At 43.9% G+C, this 13,621-nt stretch overlaps 1 protein-coding gene across 1 annotated transcript in view; it reads right to left on the bottom strand.

Moving 5' to 3' along the window:
• Positions 1 to 11,229: 11,229 nt before the first annotated feature.
• The window catches only part of TCF7L1 (transcription factor 7 like 1), a 150,050-nt gene continuing 147,658 nt past the window's right edge, over positions 11,230 to 13,621 (bottom strand). The window contains exon 12 of the mRNA XM_028516029.2: positions 11,230 to 12,618. Within this exon, the coding sequence (XP_028371830.1) occupies positions 12,185 to 12,618 (434 nt within the window). The 3' untranslated portion in view covers positions 11,230 to 12,184. The remainder of the gene's footprint in view (positions 12,619 to 13,621) is intronic.

Here is a 13,621-nt window from a genome sequence, read left to right as displayed (position 1 = left end):
CCCCCGGCCAGTGGACGGTCCCACGGGAGTGACGTCGCAGGATGCCGGTGCCTCTTCGCCCCATCCTCTGCCAGCGTTTCTCGCGGTTATTTCTGCCGCAGCACACACATATGCTGTGTTCCGCTCTCTCCCACGGAACAGACTCTATTTGGTCACCTTTGTAGCGGGAGCCTTCGCATCGCGGCTCCCCTCCCAACTCCAGCAAACTGCCCTTGAAGTTGCCAAAGGTCTTTCCGAAAGAGCACGTCCTTTTTGGGGTCATAAAAGTAATTAATGTTCACTGTAGAAAAATTAGCGAACATGTACAACAAAATCCTTGCCACACTCTTCTGGGATAGTCAGTTTTAATGTTTTAGTGTGTTTTCTGCCTTGCAAACATTTAACATTTTTGATTAGGTAATACATTCTTTTTTGTTGTTTTTTTTAATTTTTTTTTTTTAATTTAACTTTAGAGGGGGAAGAGAGGGAGAAAGAGAGGGAGAGAAACGTCAATGTGTGGTTGCCTCTTGCCTGCCCCACACTGGGGGCCTGGCCTGCAACCTAGGCATGTTCCCAGACTGGGAATCTAACCAGTGACTCTGGTTTGTGGCTGGCACTCAATCCACTGGGCTACACCAGCCGGCACATTTTTTTTCTATGCATGTTAATTTTCTCCCAAATTAGAACCAGTTGGTAAATAGTTTTGTATCCCACAGTTTAAAATTACTGTTATGTTATATATGTATATATTTTTAGTTGCTTGAAATCATTTTATCAAAGCACCAGGCTAGGTGCTTTGTAGACAGTGATTTAAAAAATTGATAGGCCCTGTCCTGGCTGGTTAGAGTACCTCCAGATAAGCCAAGGTGCGGGTTCCGTCCCTGGTCAGGATACATACAAGAATCAACCAATGAATGTATCAGTAAGTGGAACAACAACAAAACTGATGTTTCTCTCTTTCTCTAACAAAAAAAAAATTTTTTAAGCCTTGGCAGGTATGGCGCTGTTGGTTGGAGCACCATCCTGTGCGCCAAAGGGTCATGGATTTGATTCCAATCCAGGCATATGCCTCAGTTGCAGTTTCTATTCCTGTGAGTCAGAGTACATGTAGAGAGTCAACTGATCAATGCTTCTCTCTCTCCCCCTCCCCCTTCTTTCCTCTCTCTAAAATCAATAAATGTATCATTGGACTGGGATAACAATTTTTAAAAAATAAAAAACCAGCCCTGGCTGGTGTGGCTAAGTAGACTGAGAGCTGGCCTGCAAACCAAAGGGTCACTGGTTTGATTCCTAGTCAGGGCACACGCCTGGGTTGCAGGCCAGGTCCCCATTTGGGAGTACAAAAGAGGCAATCACATTGTAACAGGGTGCAGCCAAGAGGGGAGCCTCAAATAGGGATCTGTAATAAGATCCAGAAGAGCCTGGAGATAATTGGCTCCACACCACAGGGCCACACCTGCCCAGAATCTGGCAGCTGTAGCCAATTGTGAGAGGAGCTGGAAATGGGGCTTCAGAGGAAGATTGGCGCTGGGATTTAAACCGAGAAGCGGCAGCCATTTGAGGGGGAGAAGTATGCGCAGCCCTGCAAGAGAGAACCACACAGCGTTAGCAGACTCTCTCGGCCCTGAGGGAGAGAAGCATGCGGCCTTGACGGAGTGGAGACGCCCACAGCCCTGAGAAGGAGAACCACGCGGCTCTGGCAGAGTGGGGACTCCCGTGGTCCGGGGAGAGAGGACCACGTGCCTTTGCCAGAATAGGGACCCCCGCAGCTTTAGGAGATACGGTACTCTGGACTGGGCAAAGGGGGAAGGAAGGAAGGACTGTGTCTGTTTGTGGGTGCTTTAAGGGACTTTAGGATTTTTGGTGAAGACATTAGGTCCCTACTTTAAGTTTGTATAGCATTAAATAAACATTTCCTTTTCACAAATCTCTGGCATTGAGAGATGTCTTTCCTCTGGCGGCGGACATAACAGACCTGGGGGCATCTTTATATCGTCCCAGGCCCCCCTTGTTTGTTCTGTAACATCATGTTGATGTTCCTCTCTCACTCTTTCTCTCTCCCTTTCTCCAAAAGTCAAATAAAATCTTTTTTTTTTTTAAAGATTTATTTATTTATTTATTTTTAGAGAGGGAAGGGAGGGAGGGAGAGAGAGAGAGAGAGAGAGACATCAATGTGGGGTTGCTGGGGGTTATGGCCTGCAACCCAGGAATGTACCCTGGCTGGGAATCGAACCTGGGACACTTTGGTTCCCAGCCCGCGCTCAATCCACTGAGCTACACCAGCCAGGGCTAAATAAAATCTTTTTAAAAATAAAATAAATAAAAAATTATAGACTGTAACTTAATGGAACATGTAATCTAGTGGAGCTCACAAATATTAAACAGGTATTTACACAAATGTGTGTGCTCAGAGAAAAAAGTACAGAAGCTTAAACTCTGTTGAGGAAGGACCTTTGAATTGAGGACCAAAGAGTGTAGGTATTTCCCAGGAGAGATTGAAGGGAGGAGGAGGAGAAGCTTTCCTGTCTGAGTGTGCAGGATGAGCAGAGGCCTGGAGGCAGATGGGAACCTGCTATTTTTGTATAAGTCTTAAGATGAGGGTAGGACTGTCAGACAACAAAACAAGGAGAATGACAGGGAGCCCTGAGTAAGAAGTAAGTGATCTGTGAGTTGTCCAGAGCATATGCCTTTATGGAACACTGACAGACCTAGGCAGGCCTAGGAGGAATGGAAAATCACCATTGGAAACTGTTACATGGGAAACTGCCTGCCTGGGAAATGGCCTGCAGACCCTACCTGGGACAAACAGATGCCTGGCTAAGGTTGAGGTCCGGGTTGGCCTATCCGGCATAACAGGATGCAGCTTTAACCCACAGCTGACAAGATGTGTGGTCAGCAGAAGTGGCACCGAGCAACCAGCTCTAGCCAATTAGGCTCTGACACCCCAACCAGTTACCCTTCAAGGGTTTTTGCGCTTAAAACCCTGCCCTAAAAACAACCGAGCAAGTTCTAACCTCCCTTGGGTGGCTCCACTTCACCTCTTATTCCCACTAATAAACCCTGCTCCTTGGCTTGCTGTGTCCGTCTGGTTTCTTGAGCGACTCTGACCTAACAAACACAAAAGGGCATCAGAAAATATGGCCGTTAACTCAGACTGAAATGTAACCCCAACCGAAAAGCGCTACAGCTGCCGGGGGCAATAACGCTTCCCTGTAGCCCGCTGATACGATCTTTGTGTGACATTGCATGCAGTTCTAGGCAGTTGAAATTCCGAAGAGACCATTCATGGCATAAATACAGCTTTCAGAAGTAAGTACTTTATTCCGTTATTTAAAAAACTCTTTAATAAGCCCTGGCTGGCGTAGCTCAGTGGATTGAGTATGGGCTGTGAACCAAAGTGTCCCAGGTTCGTTTACCAGCCAGGGTACAGTGCCTGGGTTGCAGGCCATAACCCCCAGCAACCACACATTGATGTTTCTATCTCCCTCCCTTCCCTCTCTAAAAATAAATAAAATCTTTAGAAAAAAACTCTTTAATATGCTGCTCAATGTTTCTCTGTTGTATGAAAATCTCTTCTGCACACCCCTGATTACTGAGGAGAGAATAAAGATCAGAGAAAAGGGCAAAATCTTCACCAAATTATTTGAGAACCATGATTGCTTTGGTCACAGGAAGTGAGTTGGTAAACGAATCTGTATCTAAAAGAAAATTCTCTCCAAGTCCCATAAGTATGTGACTAACACTAAAGGATGGTAGTTTCGCAGGTGCACATGCAGGGAAAGGAAAGGCAAATTGTTAAGCCTGATCTTGTGTCCACATTACCGGACACAAGGACAGTAAAGAAGGGTCCAAATTCTGCAGTTTGTGAGCCATACCTGGGGCTTTATGTTTTATCTTAATAGTAATGAGAAGTCATCAAAGAGGTTTTAAGTAGAGAAAAGATATAACCCAAGTTGGATATTTTTGAAGATTAATCTGGTTGTAGGGTAAAGAATCTACTCTTGGGGTGGGGAGGGAAGAGTGGATTTAGGAGTTGATTGGTTAGGAGACTGTAGGATTAGCATAGGGACAGTGAGAGGGAGGGGAGAGGTAGGACTTAAAATAAATTTGGGAGGTAAGACCAACAGGCCTTGGACAGGGATTGCATATGGTGGGGGCAGGGTGGTGGTGATGGTGACAAAGGTGTGGAGCAGCAACTCTCTACCTTTTTCATCTCACGGTGAAAATTAATCACTAAAATTCTGCGGCACACCAAAAAAATATATATTTTTGCTAACCCAACACAAAATAGGTATAATTTCCATGCATTCATACAGGAAGGTTATTGTTGTGTTGGCTGTGTCATTTTTTTATTTGACCATCTAAGGGAAAAGAGGTCAGTGCCATTGACTAAATAGTCAGGTAGGGCATGTTTTAAAATTTTTGTGGCACACCGGTTGAAAGTCGCTGGTGTGGTAAACCAGATTTGATGGGGGTTGGGCACGGAAAAGGAATTTGCTTCCGGTGTGAGAGTCAAGGGGAGATGCAAGTGTGAACATGGAGTTCAAAAGTCAAATATAGGAACTGTTTTTCTAACTAATTTAAATGGTGTTCAAAAAACATGATTGTTAATGATTTCATACAAAGTGTTTTATGCCCTGACTGGCGTGACTCAGGTGGTTGGGCATTGTCCCACAAAGTGAAATGTCAAAGGTTTGATTCCCAGTCAGGGCACATGCCTGGGTTAGGTCCAGGTTAGGGTCCGTGAAAGAGGCACCTTCTCGCTCACATGGATGTTTCCCTCCCTTTCTCCCTCCGTTCCCCTCTTCTAAAAATAAATAAGTGAAATCTTTTTAAAAAGTAATTTATGAATTGATCGTAATTTTTGTGACAGTTCCCTTATTATTGGAGATCTGGATTATTTTCAGCGTTCCACTGTTAGTAAGTTATTTCTTGTCAGGTACTATACTGGCTAGGTACATTTTAAGATGAGATAGACCCTCAAAAATATTAATCTTACTCAACCTTTGATAGCAGTGAGTTTTTTAAAAGGTTTTATTTATTTTTAGATAGGAAGTGGGGGAGAAAGAGAGGGAGAGAAACATCAGTGTGCGGTTGCCTCTCGCATGCCCCCAAATGGGGACTTGGCCCGCAACCTGGGCATGTGTCCTGACTGGGAATTGAACCAGCCAGGGCAGCAGTGAGTATTTTTAACCTGCCAATTTGGTAGGACAAAAATAGTCCCTGTTACTCTTTAATATTTATTGGACAAGTAATTCATATGACTTTGGGCAATTTACTTAAATGCTTTAAGTACCAATTTCTTCATTATGAAATGGGAATAAAAGTGTTGAGAAGTGGATAATTCATATAGAGTACTTAACACAGTAGCATGTAATTAAAGCTCACAAAAGTTATTATTATTATCATAGTCATTATACAAAAATTAAAAATACCCCTGGCTGGTGTGCCTCAGTGAATTGAGTGCCAGCCTGTGAACCGAAGGATTGCCAGTTTGATTCCCAGTCTGGGCACATGCCTGGATTGCAGGCTAAGTCCACAGCTGGGGGTGCACGAGAGGCAACCACACATCGATGTTTCTCTCCCTGTCTTTCTCCCTCCCTTCCTCTCTAAAAATAAATAAATAAAATATTTTAAAAATTAATTAGTTTATTTTTAGAGAGAGGGTAAGGAAGAGAGAAAGAGAAGGAGAGAAATATCAATGTATGGTTGCCTCTCACACGCCCCCCAGAGGACACCTGGCCCGAAACCCAGGCATGTGTGCCCTAACTGGGAATCGAACCAGTGACGCTTTGGTTCGCAGGCCTGCGCTCAATCCACTGAGCTACACCAGCCAGGGCCAATAAACAAAATACATTTTTAACAGATTTTATTTATTTTTAGAGAGAGGGGAAGGGAGAGGGAAAGAGGAGAGAAACATCAATGTGTGGTTGCCTCTTGCTCGCCCCATACTGGGGACCTGGCCCACAACCCAGGTGTGTGCCCTGACTGGGAATCCAACTGGCAACCCTTTGCTTCACAGTCTGGTGCTCTATCCACTGAGCCACACCACCCAGGGCAAATAAAATATTTTTAAAAATTAAAAATAAAGATAAACCAAAGTTAGAAAATAAAAATATCCTGTAATCCAGAGCTATTATCATGAAAATTTTGGATCTTTTCTGAATAGGCATCTCTCTGCATATAACTTATTCACTGAAAAAAAAGTAAATTATAAAATCATACGTACAATTCTTGTCTTACAAATTATTTGTAGCTTTGGTGCTACAACTAGTCATATCGTTTATCTTCTGAAATAATCTTTTCTTTTTATTGTTTTTAAATTTTGTATAAATGGTGTTAGACTCCATATCCTATTGTGATTTCATTTATGAAGCAACATTATTGTTACAGTCACTCAGTCCCAACCAATGCTGTATCAAAATACACCTCAATTTATTATATTCCCCTTTCAGTGGACATTTGGTTTGTTTTTAGAATTTGCTTTCTCTCCCTGTCTTTTAGATTTTATTTATATATTTTTAGAGAGAGGGGAAGGGAGAGAGAGAGGGAAAGACCGATGTGCATGAGAAACATTAATCCATTGCCTAATACACCCGCCCAACTGGGGGTCAGCATGCAACTCAGGCATGTGCCCTAACCTGGAATCGAACCCACAACCCTTCAATTGCAGGAATCCAGAGCCACACCAGCCCAGGCCGGTTTTACTCTCTTAATGCTTCTGCAAACATTTGGTGTGTTGGTCCATGCAAAAGTTTCTCCAGAGTGTAAATGTTTTGTTCTTTCGTGGTAACTTTTTCCCATACACCTCTCACCACACCATCGGTGCTCTTCTACTGTTTGTTCTGCAACAGAGGGTATTACCCATGGCTGGCCCCCTCCGGCCTCCTGATAGATGCTCCTGAAAGAGAAGTATCTTTTCACCTGTGTCTCAGGAAAAGCTGTCCTTGGTGACAGCACAGGTGATCCACAAGAGTCCGTGGTATGTTGCAACAAATGCGTTACCATTTATCTGCTTTTGACAAGTGTGAGCCTCTATTTCAATGTGTGTTATGGTTTCTATTCCTTGTGGCATCTTTAATTTTTCACCCCACAGAAAGCAGATTTCAGGTTGGGAACTGGGTGGCCCTGGCTCCGGAAGAGGAAGGATGGATTGAAGCAAACTGGAGGATCGAGAGGAGACTGGGTAGTGTGGCCTCGATTTTGTTGATATTCTAAGAGGCAAGGCAGTCTTTGAGAGTGAGGAAGTGGGAATTAACTCGAGGGCCTGAGGGAGGAGTTGTTTAGAGAGTTAGGAGAGGGAGGTGACAAAGGACAAGTGTAATAACTGAATGGTATCGAAGGCCTGGCTGTCTGGCACGGCGGGTCTATGGTGGCACCTATTTCACGTGTGTGGCTTTTCTCCAGGCACTGCTTTTACCTGGGATAGGAGTAGAGAAGGAACATTTTAGCACTAACTCCTAACTCATACCAATTTTGGTTTAAGGGAGTAGTAGGAGGTAACTTGAATAAATATTAAAATTTCCTTGCACCCCTGCATGGTAAAAAACACTCAACAAACTAGGAAAAGAAGGGAACTTCCTCAGCCTGAAAGAAGGCATGTACAAAAACCTCACAACTAGCATTATACTTAATGGCCAGAGACTGGATGCTTTCTCCCTAAGATAAGGAACAGACTGATGTCTGTTCTTACCACTTCTATTTGCTTTTGTACTGGAAGTACTGAGGACATTAATGCAAGAAAATGAAATAAAGGCATCCAGATTGAAGGGAAGAAGTAAAACTATCTCTGTTTGCAGATGGCATGATCCTGTGTCAAGAAAATCCTGAGCATTTTCTAAAAATTTGTTAGATCAACTTCAGCAAGGTTGTAAGATGTGAGATCAATATAAAACCAATGGTATTTCTATGCACTTGCAGTGGATAATCGAAAACTGGAATTTTAAAGAAATAATGACAGCCCTGACTGGTGTGGCTCAGTTGGTTGGAGCATTGTCCTATAGACCAAAAGGTCATAGGTTCGATTCCTGGCCGGGGCACATGCCAGGTTATGGGTTCGATCCCCAGTTGGGGCACATATGAGAAGGCAACCAATCAATGTTTCTGGCTCACATCAATGTCTCTCTCTCTCTCTCTCTCTCTCTCTCTTCCCCTCACTAAAAGCAATGAAAAAAAAAATGCCTTTGGTCGAGGATTAAAAAACAAAAAGAAAAAAATAATTACAACAGCATCAAAAAGAATAAAGTCCTTATGCATAATTTTTTCAAAAGAAATGCAAAACTGATACTCTGAAAACTATAAAACATTATTGAAAGAAAATGAAGACCTAAACAGACAAAAAGACATCCCATATTCATGGATTGGAAGACCCAATTTTGTTAAGATGACTATGCTCCCAAATTGAGCTACCAACACAATCCCTATTAAATTCCCAGCTGGCTTCTTTGCAGAAATTGACAGACTGATCCTAAAATTCAGACAAAAATGCAAGAGACTCAGAATACTTAAACAGGCTCGAAAAAGAACAAAGTTAGAGGATTCATTCTTCCCAAATTTAAAACTACAAAGCTGCAGTAATTAGGATACTATGGTTCTGGCTTAAAGACATATAAATGGCCCTGGCTGGTGTGGCTCAGTGAAATGAGTGCCAGTCTGTGAGCCAAAAGGTCACTGGTTCAATTCCCAGTCAGGGCATAAGCCTGGGGTGTGGGCCAGGTCCCTTGTGGGGGGTACATGAGAGGCAACCACACATTGCTGTTTCTCTCCCCTCTCTTTCTCCCTCCCTTCCCTTCTCTAAAAATAAAATATTTTAAATAAGAGACATATAGATGAATGGAATAAAATTGAGAGACCAGAAACAAGCCTCTATACATTTATGACCAGTTGATTTTTGACAAGGGTGCAGAATAGTTCAATGGGGGAGAGAACAGTCTTTTCAATAAACGGTGTCGGAACAACTGACTAATAAGCATATGACTAAATGCTTAACATCGTGAGTATTGGGTAAATGCAAATCAAAATCACATGTGGCTCCGCTGGCTGGGCATCTTTCCACAAAGTAAAAGTTGGCCAGTTCAGAGCACATACATGGCCGGACTGTGGGTTCGGTCCCAGTTGGGGAGCATAGGAGGGGCAACCCATTGCTGTTTCTCTCTTGCATTGCTGTTTCTCTTTCTCTATTCCTTACCCTCTTTAAGAATAAATAATTAGCCCTGGCTGGCATGGCTCAGTGGATTGAGTGCGGGCTGCAAACCAGGAATTGTAGGTTCGATTCCCAATCAGGGCACATGCCTGGGTTGTAGGCCATGGCCCTCAGCAACTGCACATTGATGTTTCTCTCTCTCTCTCTCCCTTCCCTCTCTAAAAATAAATAAATAAAATCTAAAAAAAAGAATACAATTGTTTTTAAAAAAGAATAAATAATTAAAATTATTTGTTTGTAAAAAGAAAAAAATCACAGAGCCTGGCTGGACAACTCAGCTGGTTACAGCACACGTAGGAATCAACCAATGAATGCGAAAGTAAATGGAACAACAAATCGATGTTTCTCTCCCCATTCATCTCTCTCTCTAAAAGAAAAAAAGAATCACAAGGAGATACACTTCACACCTAGTAGGATGGCTATAATAAAATAATAATAAACAGAAAATAATGTGCAAGTAAGAATATAGAGAAATTGGTACCCCACATTGTTGGCTGGAATATAAAATACTGCAGATGCTACGGAAAAGTTTGGCAATTCCTCAAAGAAGTTAAATAGAATTACCTGTGACTCAGCAATTCCACTCAGCCTAAAAGTTCCTAAGATCTGTGGGGAGAAGGGAATGGGGGGTTATTTCTTACTAGGTATAGAGCTTCTGTTTGGGGAATCAGTAGTGGTTAGGGATACATGATCTTGTAAATGCACTTAACACCACTAAATTGCTCACTTAAGAATAGCTAAGATGGTGAATTGTATGTTGTACGTATTTTACCACAATTTTAAAAACCTGGCAAATACTCATAAAAAAGAAAAGACTAAACTGTTTAATCAAGGCTTAAAATAACAAATGCAATTCTGATATGTGTAACAACACAGATGAACCTTGAAAACATTATGCTAAGTTGTAAAAGCCAGGCACAAAAAGACAAATGTTTTGGTTCTAATTATATGAACTATTTAAAGTAGGCAGATTCATAGCAACGGAAAGTAGGTTAGAGGTATCAGGGGCTGGGTGGAAGGGGAATGAGGGTTATTGCTTACTGGTTATAGAGATTGTTTGGAACGATGGAAAGTTTTGGAAACAGTTTGTGCATAATAGTGTGCATAATGTATGCACATTATGAATGTAATAATACCTGAATAATTACTGAATCATACCCTTAAAATGACAAATTTTGTCATGTATATTTGCCATAATTTAAAAACATGTTCTGATACATGGTACAATATGGGTGAACCTTGAAAATGCACCGAGAGGAGTCAGTGGGAAAGAACCACACACTGTACTATTGTACTCAGACAGATTGTCCACAACAGATAAACCCAGAGACAGAAAGTAGGTTAGTGGTCACCCAGTTCTGGAAGAAATGGAGGGTGACTTCTAAAGGGTATATATGGGGTTTCTTTTTGAGGTGATAAAAATGTTCTAAAATTGACTGTGATGATAGGTACAAAACTCTGAACATACTAAAAACCATTGAAGTGTACACTTTAAATGGGTGAATTATATGTTATATGAATTATAGGTCAATAGAGCGGTTACAAAAAAATTAGCCCTGGCTGGTGTGGCTCAGTGGACTGAGCATGGGCCTGCAAACCAAAGGATTGCCAGTTCGATTCCCAGTCAGGGCACATGCCTGGGTTGCGGGCCAGGCCCCCAGTAGTGGATGCACAAGTGGCAACCACAGATGTATATTTCTCTCCCTCTCTTTCTTTCTCTCTTCCCCTCTCTAAAAATAAATAAAATCTTTAAAAATTAAGTAAAAATTGTGGTGCTAGGTACTATGCAAAGCAGACGAAGGTCACCCCCCACATCTCAGCGATTCCAGGGCATATGGAAGCAAGAGTCCCTACCTGCAGATATCAGTTACTGATGCTGACTGGTCGCTGCACACTCGCAGCCAATTTGGATTCGTCTAGCCGCGTCCTGCCTGTTACATATCCCTGTCCAGCGAGTGCTAACCCTCTTTGCGCGCCCACAAAAATCTCACACAGGGTGTGATATGAAGAAGAGGGCTTGATTCAACAAAGGGATTAAAACACTCAGAAAAGGTCTTGCAACTGCAATTTTATTTTCTTTTGTGAAAATAAACAGCTTATTGGGAGTTCAAATTGCTCCAAAAACCCCATAAAAACAAAAAGAAATACACACAGAAGCATGTGAGGTGATGGGGGAGGGAGGACGGTCTTCAGAACTTTGGCAGACTGTGCCAGCACGGACCCGGGTGACGGGAACCAGTCCCCGGAGCAGGTGCTGGCCGCCGCTCTGGGACTGTGGGGGGCCGACCTTGACTGGTAAAGGGGTGGAACACAGACTTCATCACTAAGGAAGTGGCAGGCACCTTGAGTCCCTTTAAATGCAGGGAAGAACCACTTCAGAGGACCTTTTCCCCCATCAAAGCTGGGGGCTGGAGGCTAGGGGCCACTGCGGGAAAGGGGGTGCTGGTGGAGACAAACCAGGCAAAGTGTCTTCTCACATGGTGACAGTCTTACAGTGGGCAGAGGACGAGGAAGATGTAGGCAGGAACCCGTGGAGCTGAGCAAAGGAGAAAAACTTGGGTGAGGTAAAAGCTAATGTCCAGGGGCGGGGTCTGACGAAGAGCGACAGGCTAGAACTCGCAGCAGTGGCCGCCATGCAGGCCGGGTGCAGGCCCGGGCACTGGGGGCGCCGGAAGGGGGGAGACGAGTATCAGAGGTAGAGAGAAGGGGGTCTTTGCCCAGGTCCATCCACCACTGCACGTACGGGAAGAATGCCACACTACTTTTCAATTCTCTTTCTTTCAAATACTTTTTTTTGTGAATTTTGTTTTATTTTTTAAAAAAGCCTTACGATCAGCTACTGGTTACATCTACAAAATGTAAAGTACTGTTGTTACCAGTCACTTTACAGAACAGTCCAGAGTGGTCAAATATTGACCAATAAAGTTTCCTTTTTTCTCTCTCTCTTCTGAATCATTACTACTCGATGGGTCACTTGACAGCCTGCATAGGTCACAGGGCAGCTTAGTGAGCAGACTTGGTGACCAAGGAAAGAGGCTGGGCCTGGAGCACTGGGAGGGCCTGGTGGGCATGGAGCGTGGCCGGGAAGGAAGGGGGGGAAGTCAGCAGAGCTGCGGGCATGGACCCGAGGGGGAGGGGCCGGGAGAGGAGTGGGGGCTGGCTGCCCATCTGGGCAGAGGATGTGGCTGCAGCCTTAGCGGACAGGAAGGCAGCTGAATGGAGAGCCAGCTGGGCCCGGGCCTCTGGCTTGGTGGTGAGGGAGAGAGGCTGGGCTTGCTCCGAGTGGGTCGCAGCAGGGGCAGCCGGCGAAGCCAAGGCTGCAGAGGGGGTGGCCGGAGAGTCCAGCATGCTGCCGTGGGATGAGGCAGGGCTGTCACAGGGCTTCTCAGGGGGCAGGTACTGAACACACGGCTTCTTGCTTTTGGAGGCCAGAGTACCTAGGGGGAAAAAACCCAGAGGAAGTGAGCAGCTAGTTTCTCAGTTGAGGTGGAGGCGGCAGGAGAGGCCTGGCTGTACACATCTCTGGAAACAAAATAATCCTTCCAGGGAAGAAAGTGAGGACCTGAAATCATGTCCAAGGCTTTCAGGACTAGAAAGCTGCATTCAAGGACGCCTAGAGCGTAGAGAAGAGGCAAGGCCAAAGCGACCAAGAATGATTCAGTGTCTGACTGGAAGGAAGACAGCTCATCACCTTCCCTGCCTAAATTTCATCCTTTTGAGGATGGAGCTGCATTCAATTTGTTTTAAAAATCTTTAGTTTACAATACTGTCCGAGGTGGTGTAGCACCGGCTAAGCAGCATGCTGTGCAGTGGATTTTGCATCACATACATTATTTATGTGTGCTCATATGTAGATGAATACACAAATCATGTAGAAGGAAGGAAGGAAGGAAAAGAGAGAGAGAAATAGAGAAAGAAAGAAAGGAAGGAAGAAAGGAAGGAAGGAAGGAAGGAAGGAAGGAAGGAAGGAAGGAAGGAGGAAGGAAGGAAGACGAGGAGCCAAAGCACTTTCGAGGGCAGCAGCAGCTTCACACTGGTCCTGGCGTGAGCAGGAGATGGAGGCGTGACCTAAATGCTTGTCACAGCGGGAATACCTCTGTGCTCACTAGGTGCGATTCTGGTGTACATATTTTTGGCACAAAGTGGCCCTCAAACTGAAGCAAACTATTCTGTTGATCGACCAACAAAAAACACTGGAGGCAAAGCTGATTCTGTTGGACTTACTGACAGGTGATATGTCAGTCTCTAAGGTGCTGCCTTCCTAAGGGAATTTCAACTACATTCAGTTTTTACCTCATGCATTGATTTTACAAACTAACCTTCTACTAAGGCGCAATTGAAGTGAATGCAAAAGCTCCTAAGCTTCAAAGTGAGAAAGTACTTGGGACCCAATCTTGCCCCCACCATTTAGCCAGCACAGTGACTGGGAAAATTCCTTAA

This window comes from Phyllostomus discolor, chromosome 6 (genome assembly GCF_004126475.2).
Source record: "Phyllostomus discolor isolate MPI-MPIP mPhyDis1 chromosome 6, mPhyDis1.pri.v3, whole genome shotgun sequence".
NCBI classification, from domain to species: Eukaryota; Metazoa; Chordata; class Mammalia; order Chiroptera; family Phyllostomidae; genus Phyllostomus; species Phyllostomus discolor.
Note: the sequence above shows the minus strand (reverse complement) of the source record. Positions and strands in the feature narration are given on the sequence as shown.